The sequence below is a fragment of the Nilaparvata lugens genome, chromosome 3, assembly GCF_014356525.2.
Source record: "Nilaparvata lugens isolate BPH chromosome 3, ASM1435652v1, whole genome shotgun sequence".
Lineage (NCBI taxonomy): Eukaryota > Metazoa > Arthropoda > Insecta > Hemiptera > Delphacidae > Nilaparvata > Nilaparvata lugens.
The window spans coordinates 54,299,177-54,317,449 of NC_052506.1; the positions used below are offsets into that span (position 1 = coordinate 54,299,177).

Below are 18,273 nucleotides of genomic sequence, written 5' to 3' on the forward strand. Positions count from 1 at the left end.
GATTCATTTCCTCAATAAATCGAACAGTTTCCTTGATAAAATAATATAATTTAAAAATTTAGGGGTTTTTCGATTTGATTTTTTTGTTTTCTTCGATCAACTTCGGAGCAAGTAATTTTTAAGAACAATGTGACAAATAATTATTGTAGCCACATTCATTGCGATTCCATTGATGTATATTGTTATTTATTTGCGATTCGATTTGACGCTGTGGAAGGGGAAACAGTCGACGCGGTACGGCGTGGCTGACTCTCTTCACCAAAGTAAACAGTAAAATACAGTACAGTAGTAGGCCTACTGCTTTCTAAGTTCAATCTTATTCACACTATGGCGCTCGAAACAATCAATTTTGTCTATTTTTTGACATGCGATGAAACTAATTTTTCACATTTTAATTCTCTAAATTCTCTAAAATCATTTTGTTGTTATATATGTGCTAAATCATGCATTCTATGACAGACAAAGAAAATGTTTACAACCGATAAAATATTCATACTATTACATAATATAATACATATTTAAAATATGTGTGTATGATCGATCATAATTCTATGCTAAAATTTATCATATGTTATGAATGTCAAAAACTGAGATAAATCATAGATTACAATAGTGTTAGCAGTGGCAATTTCCTGAAAAATCATAGCGTGCAGTGATTGCTGTTTTCTACAGTTAATATTCTCCAAGCCAGGTTGATAATATACCTTCAGTTGAGCCAAATATATATGACGGCTGAGGCATAAAAAAATGTCATACATTGGGCTTGTTGAGTTGAAACTTTCTATGATTTCTCTCTGTAAATTAGCTTATCTTCCGTTCTTACTAGTTGAATCTACATTATTTAGACAGTCCAATATGAAAATTCAGTAGATTCTAAAGATGAAAGCCATGCAAACATACAAATTAAGGAAGAGTAAGCATGCATAAAAGGTAGGAAAATCATGAAAGTGTTTCACATTTAACCACAAAGTGCCCTACCGTATAAGATTAATTGAAAGATGATTCATCATCTTCTATTATTTTTGTTAACATATCGATTTTTCACCTCCACTCGCATCTTGTCATTCATTACACAAGGTTGGCAGAAGCTTTTCTTTATGTCGATTGATGTTGATTGAAATTGATTTTGATTAGGGCACCAAAAGAATAGATAATTTTCTATTTGAAGCATTCAAATTAAATCTATTGAACATGATTTCTTATGACTTAGCATTCACAGATTTAGTTGGGTGAAGCTATTTGAAAAATGTACCTGATTATCAATTTCATGGTTTTTATTCCATTCTAGTTCATTGTGATCATTGAAGGGTTGATGTGATGAGTTGGTTCAAGTGAATTCTACTACACAAGTATATTGTGCTTATAATGGGCTCTTCCTTATTTTCTTTCGATGTTTTGCTCCAGTAGAGAAAATTTAAAATGTTGGTTTTACATTTTATAAGCTTTATAAATAATATAAATAAACGGTAATATAAATTTGATAGTCCAGTATTAAATTAATCGATGTTGATTTTCATTGTATCGCTTTGTATCAATGTTACTTGCACTGTTTGCAATTCATCACTATTCTCTCAAGAATTAGTTTTTTATGAATTTCATGATATGAAAATTGAAATTCAAATGCTATTTGGATGACGTTCACATTCCACTGTTTTTTTTTACAATAATTGTTACGTTGAAGAGTGAGGCAATTCAATCCATTTGGAAGTAAAAGGAAATCACAGTGCGATTTGAACAGTGGATAGAAACTTTGAAATTCAGTTGCTCAATTCATTTCGGCTTGATACTATCATTTGTAATTATAGTTGATCAGAAATATGCATTGTATATAATATTTATATTTCAGTTTGACTAATCTTCTATTTCAGTCTCGCTTTCATTCATAAACATGATAATCTTAAATACGTTGATTACCTTGAAGATGTAGCTTATCTTACGTCGAACAATGAACAATACAAACAATTTTCATTAAATTACTATTATGATGATCATTGGAATTTCTGCCTGTGATTGAGAAAAAGTCATTTTATGAGCCTTGAAATTCGTACCTAGAAAAAGTTGCATTATTACTAGATAGTTTTTATTTTTACTATTTATTATAGGTACTGTACATTGATTTTTGTGATTATAGAGATCAACTTTATTCTGAATCAGGATAAGGATAAATAGGGAAATTGTGAGATGGGGATAACATCCATAGTTACATAGCATCAATTTAAAAGCTCTGATAATAATGATTTGAATGGAACTGCGATTCTGGCTTGATATTGCCTCTTCATGTTCAGTGAGAATAGAAAGCTTCAGAGTAATTCGTTCTCACTATATGTGATAATATTGGTAATATTTGGTAACATTTGTTAATATTTGAACCGAATGTGCAACAAATTAATCTACTTTCAGCTTGAAAATTTTCAACTTATCAGGAGTACAGTGTTATCATATAGTAACTCAGGTAGGCCCACCCTTTTATTTTTTTTGTTATGATGATATTCATTCCATTATCAAGTGTTTAAATTATAGAGTGATGAATCAAGATAAAACACAAGAAAAGCTATGAAAAGAAATTTTGAATCTTCATTTTTCACAAAATAAGGATAAGATGAAGGAGTCGGACACATATCATGAAACTTCGTTGAAAAACATCAATATCTGAAACTAGAGTTATCAAATTGTGTTACCTCTGACTCGTATGGAGAAGGCACACTTCAAATTAATATAACAAATTCTGTGAGCGAACAACGAAATCCTGATTTTTATCATGAGCATGTTAAATCAAGAAAATTGTAATATTTTTAGAGTATTGAAAAGTGAAAATCTATATACAGCGCATGTCAATACAATAGACATAATTAATTGTTTCGAGCGCCTTAGTGTAAATGAGATGCAATGTAGACAGCAGTATTATCTGTTTACTATGGTGAAGGGAGTCAGCCGCGTCGGCTGTTTCCCCTTCCACAGCGTCAACTTGAATCGCAAATACATAACAATATACATCAATGGAATCGCAATGAATGTGGCTACAATAATTATTTGTCACATTGTTCTTTAAAATTACTTGCTCCGAAGTTAATCGAAGAAAACAAAAAAATCAAATCGAAAAACCCCTAAAGTTTTACATTATATTTTTACATATATATTTTTACATTATATTTTTACCTATATTTTTACATTTTTTCCCATTATCAAGGAAACTGTTCGATTTAATGAGGAAATGAATCCGACAAATATTGTAGTCCTTATTTTAACGAATCGAATGACATATGATAGATTTTTTTCCGAATTATGGTTACAGAGATAATTGATTTCCAGTTTGCTGTTTACTATGGCTAAGAGAGTCAGCCGCGCCGTTCCGCGTGGACTGTTTCCCCTTCCACGGCGTCAAATCGAATCGCAAATACATAACAATATACATCAATGGATTTGCAATGAGAGTGGCTACATTAATTATTCGGCTCATTTTTCTTTAAAACTACTTGCTTTGAAGTTAATCGAAGAAAACAAAAAAATCAAATCGCAAACCCCCTAAATTTTTACATATATATTATTTTATCAAGAAAACTGTCAATTTTATTGAAAAAATGAATATAACTAATATTGTAGTCCATAGCGTAACAAATCGAATGGCATATAATAGAACTGTTTCCAATCAATGGGTACAGAGATTTTCCGTGATTACCTGCATTTTCAACTTTGAGGGTGGCTAGGGGGGGAAAGCTCCAAGGGGATTTCTTGGGACTTCTGGAAGACCCTCTGGGAGGGTTCTATCGATGGTAAAAGATTCAGCTTTTATTTAATTTTCGGATCGAAAAAACCTTTATTGACTGGGCTAAAAACCGTACCTTTCAAGAACTAATGAGTAAGAGATGGGTGACTGGCATGTAAAAGAACCTTCTTCAAGGCACACCTACTATAGTGAGGTCCACTTTATAATGACAGTATTTAATTAACATTGGTGTTGCTATCCTTGTCAAAGCAGATAGCGCTATCCTTTTCTACTTCTTCAACATTGCTAAATCGGGTTTAACAATGTAGAAATATGATTAATTAACAACATATTTAATCTCAATTATTATTAATATTTATTATACAGAGTGTCCACTGAATCAGGCTCAGAAAATTCCCGTACAATTCCCGAATATTTCACGTTTTTCCCGGCTTTCCTCGCTGGTTAAAACACATGATTAATATGTAAAAAATATAGGTTGGAGTGGGGGGGGGCTTATGGGGTTACTTAGAAGAGGGTCAATTTGGAAAATTATAATATTTTTAAATAACAATTGAAATGTGCACAAGTATGTTTTTCATCAAAATGTAGCACCATTAAGGTTGATTCAGACATATAGGACTGTGCTGGTACTGTGCTGCGTTGCGTTTGCGATGGGACTGCGGTCGTGTTGGGTCGCTATCATTCACACATAGGGGACTGTGCTGCGGCCGTGCTGTTGCTGTTTTGCTCTGTATTACGTCATTCCACTGCAATCACTTCTTTACTTCAGTCACAGAGATGGATTCCGACGAAGAGGATGTCATTATAGCGGTTGATGTGTTTATTGTATTACAAGAAGAAGAAGAAACAAAGAGGCCAAAATATTGGGTGCACCAGCTGTGGAAAGCAAGAGATGAAGACGGAGAATTCCACACAATATTTTCGCGTCTTAAAAGCGACCCAGTGAAATATTCCAAGTATTTTCTTATGAGTTTACCGAAGTTCGAGAACCTTTTGAAAATACTTGAGAATGATTTAACAAAACAGCACTCGAGGTGGAGGCGGCCAGTTTCTCCAGAAGGCATTGGAAGGCAAGGTTGGCATTGATATTAAAATTAAAATACCTGGGTTCAGGCAATTCACAACTGTCTATCAGCTTCAGCTGATTGGCTCCTTCGACAGTGAACTCTATTATTTTTCCAACATTGGAAGCTATATGAAAGTGTATGGTTGCTAAAGAAATTCCAGAATCAACAGAGGAAATGCGGGGGAAAATAGCTGAAAAGTTTGGTTCAATATGGCAGTTCCCCAATTGTATAAGTGCAATTGATGGGAAGCATATTGAAGCTCCAAAAAATAGTGGGTCACTCTACTACAACTATAAAAAGACATTTTCGGTTGTATAATTAGCGTTATATTAGCGTAATTCATAGTTTGGTTGACGCAAACTATAAAGTCGTGATAATTGATGTTGGTGGTTATGGAAAATCTAGTGATGGTGGAATTCTATCGAAATCAATTCTCGGTGAACGTTTGGATGAAGATCGCCTAAATATTTCAGGTCCTAGACAGTTACCAAATTCAGTGGAAGCCTATCCATACGCGATTGTTGGTGATGAAGCATTTCCGAGCATGCCCGAGGCTGTACGGAAACAGCCGAAGCCGCTTCGGCGACCCACAGGGCATGAGACCGTGGCCTTGAAGAGCTCTCTGGAAGAGCTCTCAAATGACACAGTCGCAGCACCAACGCAGTACGGTATCAGCACAGTCCTCCATGTGTGAATGACTGTAGGCTGTAGCCATGCATTTCAAATGGAGAGACCGTTTTGGCGAATCCATCTAGAATCGACTGGCCGCAGTCCCATCGCAAACGCAACGCAGCACAGTCCCACATGTCTGAATCAACCTTTATACGATTATAACTGACTGTACACTGTATTTCGAATAATATAAAAAAAGCAATTCAGAAGAAAAACGAAACTCCCTATCCTTTAAGACATTTTAGTCCAGTCACTACATTGGTGTTTACAATATATTATATTGTAGTTCTGATTTATCAATATTGTTTATACACATATACATTAGAGAGGTCTATAACCAATTTTGGATGCAAAATTTCCAATATCTACCGACTGTCACAAGTCTAATATATAATTCAAAATCCCTCTGGGCGTAATTTTAAGCTCTTCAACCTGAGATTAGAGAGCGCACAAAATCACGCCCAGAGGGATTTTGAATTATACATTTGAATTGTGGCAATCAGAAGATATTTTTGATTGAAAACTAAAATTCATTAAAATTGATAATCGAGAATTAAAATTTTACTCGTTTTTGTAACTCAGTACACATTGGAAAGCTCCAGATGATTTCATTTTATTCAGAATTTTTTAATCTGTAAAAAGTCGAGAGCAAATTTTACATGTCCGACAACTGGATTTGGAAACTTTGCATGTAAAAATTGGTTCTGGACTTCTCTTATGTATGTATCCAAACAATATATTGAAAAATCAGAACGTGAATCTCACGGCGAGTGAGAAAGCAAATGCTTTCAAACGTGTAGGGACACATACTACCGCACCGCGTCAACACCGTCACCGTGTTTATTGCCCGAGCCGTGCCCGTACCGTCACCGACTAGTTCAGTTTACTTTTTGACGGTGACGGTGCAGGCTCGTTTAAGGCAAAGCAAAGGCTAAAAATTAACTTTCTACTGGTGATATTTTTCAAAGTTTTTCTATTTGCATATCATCAAGCTATCAAGATTAAAAAGTTCTCTCAGGTAAACATTTTTTTCCGATCATTACTTTTTGAGATATGAGAGCCTAAAGTTTAAATTTTTGGGGCAGAACATTTCAAATTTGGTAAGAGGTTACGTCCATGATATTTAGAGGATAAATTCTTTATGGTATTGTTGATAAATTAGAACAAAAATTTTCTAAAAAAAATCAATTTTTTAAAAAATTATTCGATTTACAAAAAATGACCAAAAATAACTCAACTAAAAGTTATTTTTAGTAAATCGAATAGCTTTCTCAGAGATTGATATATTTAGAAAATTTTTGTTTTACTAGATCAACAATACATTAAAGAATCTATCCTCTAAATCTCATGGACTTACCTCTTACCAAATTTAAAATGTTCTGTCCCAAAAATTTAAACTCTAGGCGCTCATATCTCAAAACGTAATAATCGGAAAAAAAATGTTTTCCTGAGAAAACTTTTTAATTTTGATAGCTTGATGATATACAAATTGAAAAAAAATTGAAAAATACCACCAGTAGAAAATTTATTTTTAGCCTTTGCACAGCCTCAACATAGAGAGTGAAAACCTTATTGAAGAGATACGAAATTTTACAGTTTTGTATGATGAAAGTGATGAGAAATATGGTTGAACGGAAAAATAAGTTAAACCAAAAGTGGAAGTAGAACCAGATAAGTTAAGCCTAAGGTATAATAGACATAATATAATAAATAATAAAATAAACAACAAAAAGTATAAAAGAATGAATATGTGATTGTGTCTTAAATTTTAAACTAATTACGTTTAGATATATAAGGCAGAAAAATTTCATTGATAATTATAATATATATTTCCGATATATGACTGATTGTGGTATTGTTATGCACCCAAATATATACCAGCACTATGATTCTCATCTTCTGTGTCTACAGGTAATTAGTTTAAAATTGAAAAATATAAATTTAAATAGGATGTAACAAGCTTTAATAGTGTTATATATTATTAACAATAGTTTAACACATTCAGAAATCAGACCACACAGAACTGAGACACTAGCACTACAGAACTGATGATACACTGCTGCCGCTGGGCTGTCACACGGATATGTGTGTTCTCATACCACCATCACCGTCGCCGGCTTAGCTCGGCCGTTCGTCGGCGCGGGCTCGGTGCGGTTATGTGTCCCGTCCTTTAGTTTGTCCGTCTATATTGACTGGACTATTATTAAACAGAATATTTTAGGTTCTGAAAAACATATGTGTGATTTGATTTACTATCAATAATTTCAATATCGATAATACCTACACCAGATACGGAACTATACATCAAATGGATATAAAGGTATTTCCACACATGCCGAACTGAACCTCGAATAGCGTAGCGAATCTTACAATCCGCCGTGCATCGAACATTAGCCATATGTTTCATAATTTCAACAATCAGCTGTTAACCAACCGCCGCGTAGTTATCCGAACCGTTCGTCGTCCCACTAGCCGCTCTTTAACCGTTCTCCACGCCGTTCGCCAATCAGAGCCCTCGATTAAAATTTGCCATGAAGCTTGCGATACAATTTTGACTATAAATCACAAGTGGAAAACATGCGAATACTTTCGCGAACATTAATACAGTACAGGCCTCTTCTAATAATCTATATTTTGAACAATTCATTGTCATGAATAATAAATTTAAAAGAATCGATAAATATTGTTTAATGCAAATAGAATAATTTCTGAAAAATTGATGATTGGATAAATTTCATTATTAAAATAATATTGACCAAGAACTCAGTATCAAGACAATTATCTCCTTTTTAAATTACTATAATTTTGTTATTTCCAAACCAATAATTAATTTCACCGGAATAGAGTTGACTGGAATAGATTCTGTCATTTCCATATCCTATGTATTTTAATAAATACCAGTCTTACAAAAAGTGACACATTTATAAATATTTTCCATTTGCTATCGATTTTTGTTGGTAAGAACATTGATCATTGTTATTTCACGAAAAAGTAGGTAGAGTTGAATAATTTCCCCCAAAAAGGTGTCTGGTTTGGTCTATGTTTTGGCAACCCAAAAAAACCTACTTAGGCCTAGGTGGATAGGACCTTTTAAGGTTCACCAATCTATAATATAATAAAGTAAAGAACTGGCTTATACATGTACGGGATAGGAAAATTATGTAAGGTATAGGAAATTCACGAATGAAGCATCATCACGTCTGAACTACTGGATTGATTAACTTGAAATTTTGCATATAGATTCTTAATCAAGCGGGAATGGTTATACCCCTATTTTAAATTCTTCAAAATTTCATTACGTTAGATTTTCAGTTTTTCAAGTTTTAAAATAGACCCTTGCGAACATGGGTTACCTGCTAGTCAATAATAAACTCTTGATCAAGGAATAAGGGAGTGTTATTTTAATCGATTTGCAACATTCAGAACAGTACTGAACTGTACTCTGCACGACACTCCAAAGCGTTTTCGGCCGACTGTACAGTGCGTCAGTCAGTCAATCAGTGACTTAAATGAGAAAGGGGCTGAAAAATTATAATTGAATAAAAAAATCATAGAGATTCACAATTTATTGATGCATATATAAACAAATAAAAGAATGCGTTTTCGCATTGCGGGTACATAATTAAAAACAGAAGAAAACAGTTTATTCAATATGTTGCTTATTTGAAATGATCCTGATCAAAACCGGAGCAAGGTAGATGATATTAATTTTTCGTGATAAGTTATTATAACTTCTCAAAATACTTTTGTTACCGAATATTACTATCATTTTATTTGGATGAATGAAATACAAATGAGATATTATAAACTATTCAAATTCAATTTTCAGAATACAATAGAATCTAACCTCAAACCTCCTATTTACATTATTATAATATCCTAGAGCCTGTATGATTGAATACTCCAATTGGGTTTAATTTATTTAGTACCTATCGATTCAAAATGGATGATCAATTATTATTGATTCACAAGAAAGTATGATAAGAAAATCCAAATCAAATAATATTCTAAACATGTTTAGAAAAAAATCAGTGATTGGAACATTCACGGCGCGCTGCGCAGCGAATTGCAAGGTTCGCTGCGCTGTACGAGGTTCGGTTCGGCATGTGTGGACATACCTTATTAGTGAATATCGAAGGAAAATCTACTCTTTACGATAAAACCTATCGATACACGGCACCGATAAAAAGTCGTATCGATAAAAGATATTTATAAAACGCCACATCAATACACCATCACCCATCACTAATAGGCTACACCAATCATCCACTGACAAAATTACAACTCTGTACTTAATTAATATAAAATTAGCTATTGACGGAAGTGTCAAAAAATTCCCGTATCTTGACAAAATTCCCGTACAATTCCCGTACATTTCCCGCCCAAATGAAATTCACGTACAATTCCCGGTTTTCCCGCCGCGTGTATCCATTCACCCTGTATCAATTCATTGAAAAATATATTTTCTTGGCAAATAAGATAAAATTTATAATATTTAACAAGAATGAACAGTTAATATTACATCAGATACATCAGTATAAACCGGTATCTTCTATAGAAGGCAGAGAATCGGCAACGCTGTTCTTAATCTTTCTCCACTGCCATTATAGCGTAGGCCAATCTCTAATGGCAAAGGATATTAGTGAGCGTGGGAGTGATACCTTTCATTCCTGTCGCACGCTATGAGGGAGAATAATAAATTATTGGGTCCCTGTCGCCTCTTATAGAATATAGTGGTATTGACATCAATCTACTAGGAAACATGTTTGTTTGTGGCTATGCACTCACCCATGGCGGCGGCGGCGGCGGCGGCACACTGTTGCGAGACCGCCTTGGGCGACTGCAGGAGGGCGTCGAGAGTGCGTGCCACATCGAACTGACAGCGTAGAATGGTCTCGTCGAGTGTGCTGTCAGGCAGCGAGTCGCCCACCACACCTTGCACCTCGTCGCGGCACGAGCGCAGGCGAGCCTCGTCCAGGTCGCTCAGTGGCGGACGCACAAACGAGTCCTTGCGACCGCCTCCGGCACCCTCCGCTTCCACCCCCTCATCCTCCTCCTCCTGGATGTCCTCCTCGGTTGTCAGGAACGCCGAGAACTGTGCCGGCTGCCGGCTGTCGCGGTCGTACATGAAGGCCGCTGCAATAAAATTTAATTATTTTCCATAAAAGTAATTGCATACAAATTAATAAAATAAATACAGTATTATCACTTACTATATATGGCACAAGAACAACTTGAGCGCCGGCAGTGAGTTCGAACAACTATGATAAAAATATCGAAAGAAAAAGGAAACTAAAGCTTTTGATTTGAATCAATCACATTTCACTTTCGTTATAAATTACAATACTTGTTGGAATATAATCTTATTATTGGACCCATTTCGTGAGTAAATATAATAACTGATTTAAAATTTCTTCAGAAGCGTGGAGGAGCTTCAGATTGGTAACGCTATGGATAAATGAGAGAGATATAATCAATACTAAAAATAGGTGTATGATTTGTAGAGACAATATTCACTTGGTTCATTCATGGTACAGAGTGATCAAAAAGTCACTCCGCATTGAAATGTATAAAACAAAACTTAATCACTCAAAATAAGTATTTACAACAACAACAACAGGGGTTGAATTTATTAAACATGGAAATTTAGTACAGTAGTTTAGGGGGTCAAACAGGACACAATATGCCACCACGCACCTACTGCGGAGAGACTTTCCGGTTACCCAGTAAACAACTTACTTATGTATCAATTACTTTTCCTAAGTCACTGCAAAAGAATTCCAACAATGAAGTGAATCAACATTTTTTCGTGAATGCGCTCATAAAATGAATCATGATCAAGAGATGGTCTCACAGTTAATGGAGATTTGAATAAAAACGTAAAATTAATTTTGCACTTACCATCACTAGGTGACATGCTGTAATCATCTTCAACTGAATGGCCGTAGACATCATCATATCCGTCGTATTCTAAAAATTATAAAAATTTAATGAGGTTAACAGTCAATAACTCATTTATGATTCAATAGGTGTGAATCACTTTATATTAATTTTCAAGGTATTATAGAATAATTGCGTTAAATGTTATACTATTAGCAGCCCCTATTCAATAATCTTCCCCTAATCATTTCATCTATCAGTTTATCACTCATCATCCATCATCATAGATTTTTGATTTTATTCAATTTACAATTATAAGTTAAGGAAAATGTTATTCAAATTTGTAGATGCCACGAAATTGTTAAGTAGTTTCTTGGTGTTCATAAACAATCAAATGTTCATAAATGGTAAGTTAAGTAGTAACACAGATGTCAGCTATGTTACTCTTCTAAATTTGTTTCGTTATTTAAATGTTGTTCAGGGTTTAACAACATTAACCATATTTGTTCCATAAAACCTTGTAATTTTGTATAAAAATCTTATAGAAAGAAAACTTTTTTGCTGAGGATGATGCCCACATAAGCCTTGGGCTTGTGCGTGGGGTAATGAGACGGATGATTATGAAAGATGACTGAACCTACAGCTTTAGGAGGGTTTCGAACCATGGGAAAGCCGTTTTAATTTTTAATTCAACAATTATTAATCTACCATTAGATTGAATATCCTATATTAAAAATTGATTATTTCTACATTGTTAAAACTGATCTGGCAACATTGCGAAGCTAGAAAGAGCTATCTTATTTGTGAAATGATAGGCAAGAATAGCAAAATGTTAATTGAATACTACTATTATAGCGTAAAACCTACTACAGAACATAAGTCCATAAATTAGAATTGGGTTTTATTATAAGCTTCACACCTAAACTATTACAGTACAGCGGAATAGACGCGAGCGACTATATATGTTTGCTCCAGAAAGGATGCATAGTTTCTTAAAGAAAACACTATCGAGCGGAATACTGTTTTTGGAATTTCGTGCGTCAACCCGTCTTCTATTTCACCCGTACATTTGGGGCCCTAACCTAACAACAAAAATGTTATGCTTTAAAGAGGCTACATGATATCCATTTAAGAACTATGTTATGAAAATCTCACAACAGGCCTGGATAACCTTGTACTGATTTCACGTTTTATATCTTAAAGGTATCTTACTTTCTAGAAAGAAGCTCATAGTACAAAAATAAATCATAAATTATTGTAAAATGAGAGGTTATCTTGGTTCATTATGACATGAAATTAAAAAAAAATAAGATGATAAACTTTGTAACAATAATATAACCAAGTAATTTTGCCTAGTTGTATAGTCGTATTCATTACAAAATGGTAAAAACAAAACAATAATACTAACCATCTGAATAGTTCATAGAACGAACAATCCTATGACGAGACATATTTTGGCATTCTTTATCAAATTGCCAAGTCTACCATCCAACCTTACAAGCAAATTGTGACACAATACGATAAGAGAAAACACTATCTGCAAGACAAAATTTAGAAATGTCACTTCACAATCACTAAAAAGGCACAACTTAACCAATTTGTACTTTTAAAAATGATACTTTAGTAGGTCTTTAAACAATTTCAAATAAATAAGTAATGTACGGGCTGCACTTTACAACAGATGAGAGAACAGAATAGAGAATAATAATTTTGTGTTGTGTTATTCAACTAAACAACATCGATACAACAGTATTATATCATCAATGATTGTGTTCATGGGAGGTTGCGGTGCATGTACGGCTTCGGCGAAGTGAGCAGTAACCAGAAACCACGTGACTGGTGCACCACTACTTTCTCCGACCGACCGAAAATCGAATTCTGGTTCACCGTTTTTGGCGCGTACTTTTGAAATTAATCGTTTACAGATTGATGCACAAAATAATAAAGGTGTTATCAATATGAACATTTCAGCAATTATTTATTATTATTGAATCAATAATAATTATTAATTTATAATTTGAAAAAATATATTTTTTAAATTTATTATACCTACAAGCTTGTCTAAGCCAATATTATCTTTTATGTAGGTTGCAACAGACCTATGTTATCTTATCACAACAAAGCTGGAGTATTGATTAGTTCTTATAGAAGCACTAGGCTAATCATGTTTTTCCTTAAAAAGTTTTTTTAACTGATTAATGATGGCTCGTGCTGTCATCAATGAAAACTTGACTACTTTTTCTATGCAATTAGTGTTAATGAATAAAACTTTTTATGGAATATTAGCAAAATGTTAATAATTAAAGTTTCTTGATTTATGTCTACTATCCAGACATTTATCAGGATAGATCCTAGCCTAGGAATAAATCAACAAAGTATAGTATTCCGACTAATATATAACATAAACCCATCTTAGTTTAGTAGAATAGTCGATAAAGCTGAAAAATAATAAACTTTCTAGCCAATTGATAATGAATGAATTTCTTGCTTTTCGACTATCCTGTAATAATTAATTCCATCAATGGAATAAAATACTTTGTACGACTCATCCTTTTTTAGTCCATAGATTCTGGATGTGAAGACATAACCTAACAAAACCACAGACAACCAAAGCTTTAACACTCGACCAATAAGAAGCGTTGATCCCGGTACCGGTTTTGTGGAACATACTTTTCGAGCGGTGCTAGTGAGCATGTACGTGGTGCAAGTGAGCATGCACCACTCCACTCTGTTCCAAGATGGCGACCGGTACCTGAACTGTCAAAAGCTCCCACCGAACGCATTATCGTGTCCTTGGTCGAAATCGTACATGTACCGAAACCTCCCATGAACACAATCAATATTTATTTAGGAAGTTTGGAATTTTTAGATTGAGAATATTTGGGATTGGGAATACTATTACTGTAACTACAGCTGCTGGAGCTGAGTGTGGCCAGAGAAAACTATAATTTGTATTCTGTGGTGTGGCTGAGTGGTGACCACAGAGAAGTAAGAATTCCTTCTACATTGACAAACCACTCTCTGTCTCAGACAGCACCGTATCGCGCATGCGTTAGCAACGGATTTTTCCCGTTCCATTCAGTCAGATCTTTGAATGTAACGTTCTTTGTGATGATGGTTACCGAGCACTGTAACTGGAGCCAATCGTCATTCTATTTGATGAAGATATTATTATTCAATGATGATTTATCATTAAATTCAATATAATAATCAATATATTATCATTTTATTTTATAAAAGGAGGAGTACTTTTGAAAAATATAATTAATAAAATATAACAGTTGTTATTTAACTGATGTTAAAAAACACTATAACTAAGTCAGCATATAGTCATTTCAAAACAAAAACCGAACCCTCAACCTCCCCTTTTACATTTAAAACATCAATGAACATAACTATTTGAAAAACCTCTAATCCCTTCCAGCATATTGCAATTTCAAAGCAAAATCGTAACCTATCTTTCCACCTTTGAAATATCAAAAAGCATAATACTACCTGGACCCTAGCCCTTTCTAGCATATTGCAATTTTAAAGCAAAAACCTAACCTAACCTTATGAAACATTATTGAATATAATCCAAAAAACCTAATCCCCAACCCCTTCACATTTAATAATTTAGATTTCAAAGCAAAATCCTAACCCCCTAACCTATCCTTTCACATTTGAAACATCAAAAAACATAACTCTAACTGCACCCCAGCCCTTTCTAGCATATTACAATTTCAAAGCAAAAACCTAACCTATCCTAATAACACATTATTGAATAATATATAACCTAAATAAAACCTAACCTCCAACCCTTTCCTCCAAACAAAATGGTTACCCTATAACTTAATCCTTATAGATTTTATTAGATTGAACGGAAGTTGACAAACACATATGTTCATCATGTGTAAGATAAGTTATGTTCAATCTAATATATTCTAAAAGGATTGAGTTAACATTTTTTCAATAAATTTGTTCTAATCGCAGCTTCATGGTCTTTGGTTTCAATATTTTGTTTTGGAGTCATGGTATTATTATGCATGCCCATCAGTATCAATATTCTCACATTCGAAAAAAAACTAATTCAATAGGTGAATAAAAATAAACAAATGAACTAAATAATGCTGGAGAAATTATAATATTTTTGATTCTAAAAAAATAATTTCCATCAGATAGAAAGATCATCACGGAACTGGATGAATTATATCATATGGAATACAAATTCAAACGTGAACTGAGTTCGTTAACATTTAAAACAGTTAACATCTGGTACTTGTGGATGAGAATACTGCGTGAGGTCTACTGTTCACAGAACTACTACTATTATGATTTTTAGCTGTAGATTTTTTAAAATATCATCGTTATCTTCTGATATTGTGAGGAAACACTGAGCTGTGGAATAAAACAGGGCGAATCAAATAGATGATAGCTCTTAACTAGGCCTACTTGAAATAGAAAGTTTTCCAATAAATAATTTAGAAATGATTAAAGAAATGTATAGAAAAACTCTGAATTCAAATTTGACACTATTAATTGAATTCATTCATGCTATTCTCAATTCAATATCAGCTGATTGTCGGGCAGAGGTACCAGCACATTGGTTTTGTTGCGATCGGGCTACTGATCAGTACTGCTCTGAAAGGCTTTTATTTGCTTCAATAGCGCGTCATTCGACCGATGGAACGGATACGCACGAGCTCGACCGATGCTTTTCGGACGCTGTATAAAACGCATGGTCCTGACCGTGCGCATGCGTGCCGTCAGTCCTGCTCTGTACGGATACATGGAATATCTATATAGAAAAGACAAGCGCGACTGACGTACGCACTGACTGGTCGAGCTCTGTAACCGGCCTTAGAAGACCTATACAAATAATTATCACTCCCCTATCATTGAGAAACTGGAAAATAATTATTTATCTCATGAAAGAGAGTTGTTCATATTGCAATCATTAATTACTGAAGAATGACAGACTAAATTGATTTTTTTTAATTTAGCTTAGCTTATATTCATCCTAAAATTGAAGATGGAAAGAATATGGAATTCTGTGTAATTCATCGTACATTGCATATTTCCTGGACCATCTGTTGACAATCAACAACTATGAAAACATTAAATTCATCTTTGAAAAACTGATTTAACCTACCGGTATCTATGTTCTTAATTCAACACTTTACTGATAGATATTACTACCAATAATTGATCGAGAATATGTTGCAATGTCGGAATAATAAATGCTGCATGACTAAGCACATAGGAAGTCCGTATTGAGATGTAAATGAAAATATTGATTGTCAGATAAATTTCATGATTCACCGAATGAGGTCAAGTGTGACATGAGATACATTGACTTTTTGGCGATACGAAGTTCGCCGGCGGGTAAGCTAGTAATATATGAATATCGGAGCACCGAGCTTCGCTCGTTATTTTTATTCATTGATAAACAGAACACAATTCCCTCAAATGATCGTGTTTATATTTCACAGCTGGCTATTATGTCATCTTATGAATTTCGGGGATGCGATATTTTGATTTTTCACATACTCACTCGCTCACTCACTTTTTTCTATTCACAGCTGTTTCAGCCAAAAATGAATTATCCTTTTAATGTCGTTAAGCGAGTTTTCCCAAGGATGAGACCTAGTGCAATCGAATTTTCATATCATAAAACTACTATGTTCCAAATTTCGTGGAAATCGTTAGAGCCGTTTTCGAGATCCGTTGAACATAAATAACCAGAACTAAAAATATATAAATACAGAAATTGCTCGCTCAATATAATATGATATACGGTATGGAAAAAGATAATTATATGTCTAAACTAAACCTACTGCTCTCAATAATCAATCATAGCTTGGCTCAGCACCGCAAACTGTAAAATACTCAAATAAAAATGAATTTTTTTGATCATCTTGCAATAATAACATGTTTCGCTCAAGTGAAATTAGATGCATTTAGCATCTATCGTATCTTAAATTGAATAGGTAGAGAATTGAACTATTTTTAACAAATATTTCTTAAAATAACAACTAATGAATGAATCATATATAGGCACATAAAATATGGTATCTATTATATCATAACTAGTTTAATAATATTAGAGTAATGTTTAAAAGTTAGTATATTTATTGAACAAGTGTTAGCGAGTTCTCACTTTTGACTCACTGAAGGCCAAAGTCGTTTTCCTTCTGTTTGTATGTTCGACAATAACTTATTTAGAATCAATAATCAATCAGCTTCAAATTTTGAGCACGTATATTCTTTGAACCTTTTTACAGGTCAAGTTCTTTGGACAACAACATTGACTCACCCCTTTGTCTTTTTTCAGGATTATAACAAATAAAATTGAAAATGCATGGGAAAAATGTTGTGATTTATCATTTAGTCAGCTGAAGAATTCATTGCATGCAATTACAACAGTTTTTCCATCCATTCATTCATTTATAATATCAGCTGAGGCTATTTGGAAGCTCTATCACACAGACAGACCTTTATGTGCTGACACATGATTCCAGCTGGTTAATATATAGAACATAATTTACAACTTTATGGACAAACTGATAGGGATGAGATCTCAATGTGCGGTTTTCGCCATTCATTTTCTCTTGGAACTCTGTATCAAGATCATGTATCACTTGCACCCTTATTCTCATTTAAAAAAGTGAATTTGAATTCATATGAGGGACAAAAAAATGTTGAAGCGACAGAGTAATTTTTGAAGAGTGATTTTTCATTTCAAATAGGATCCCCAATGAAACCTCTACTGTCAAATTAGCCTTGTAAAAGAAATAAACCTGTGAAATTTAAAAATGCTGGTTTCAAAAAGATTACAACACAAACAGTTTTCTTAAGCGAGTTCACTGGGACTGTGCCGAGCACTATTTTTAATTCAGGCCTTTTCCCAAGTTATAATAGTAAATTTAATACGCAATAGACTAGAGC

General features: G+C 33.8%; 1 protein-coding gene across 1 annotated transcript; it reads right to left on the reverse strand.

The window, feature by feature from the left end:
- Positions 1-7,383: 7,383 nt before the first annotated feature.
- LOC120350490 (HBS1-like protein) lies at positions 7,384-13,106 on the reverse strand. The gene is made up of 4 exons (XM_039424032.1): positions 12,755-13,106; positions 11,368-11,436; positions 10,255-10,602; positions 7,384-7,690 (listed from the first exon to the last, which is right to left on the reverse strand). The coding sequence occupies exons 1-4, from the start codon at positions 12,795-12,797 to the stop codon at positions 7,650-7,652; spliced, it is 501 nt and encodes a 166-aa protein (XP_039279966.1). The 5' UTR covers positions 12,798-13,106; the 3' UTR covers positions 7,384-7,649.
- Positions 13,107-18,273: the final 5,167 nt, after the last annotated feature.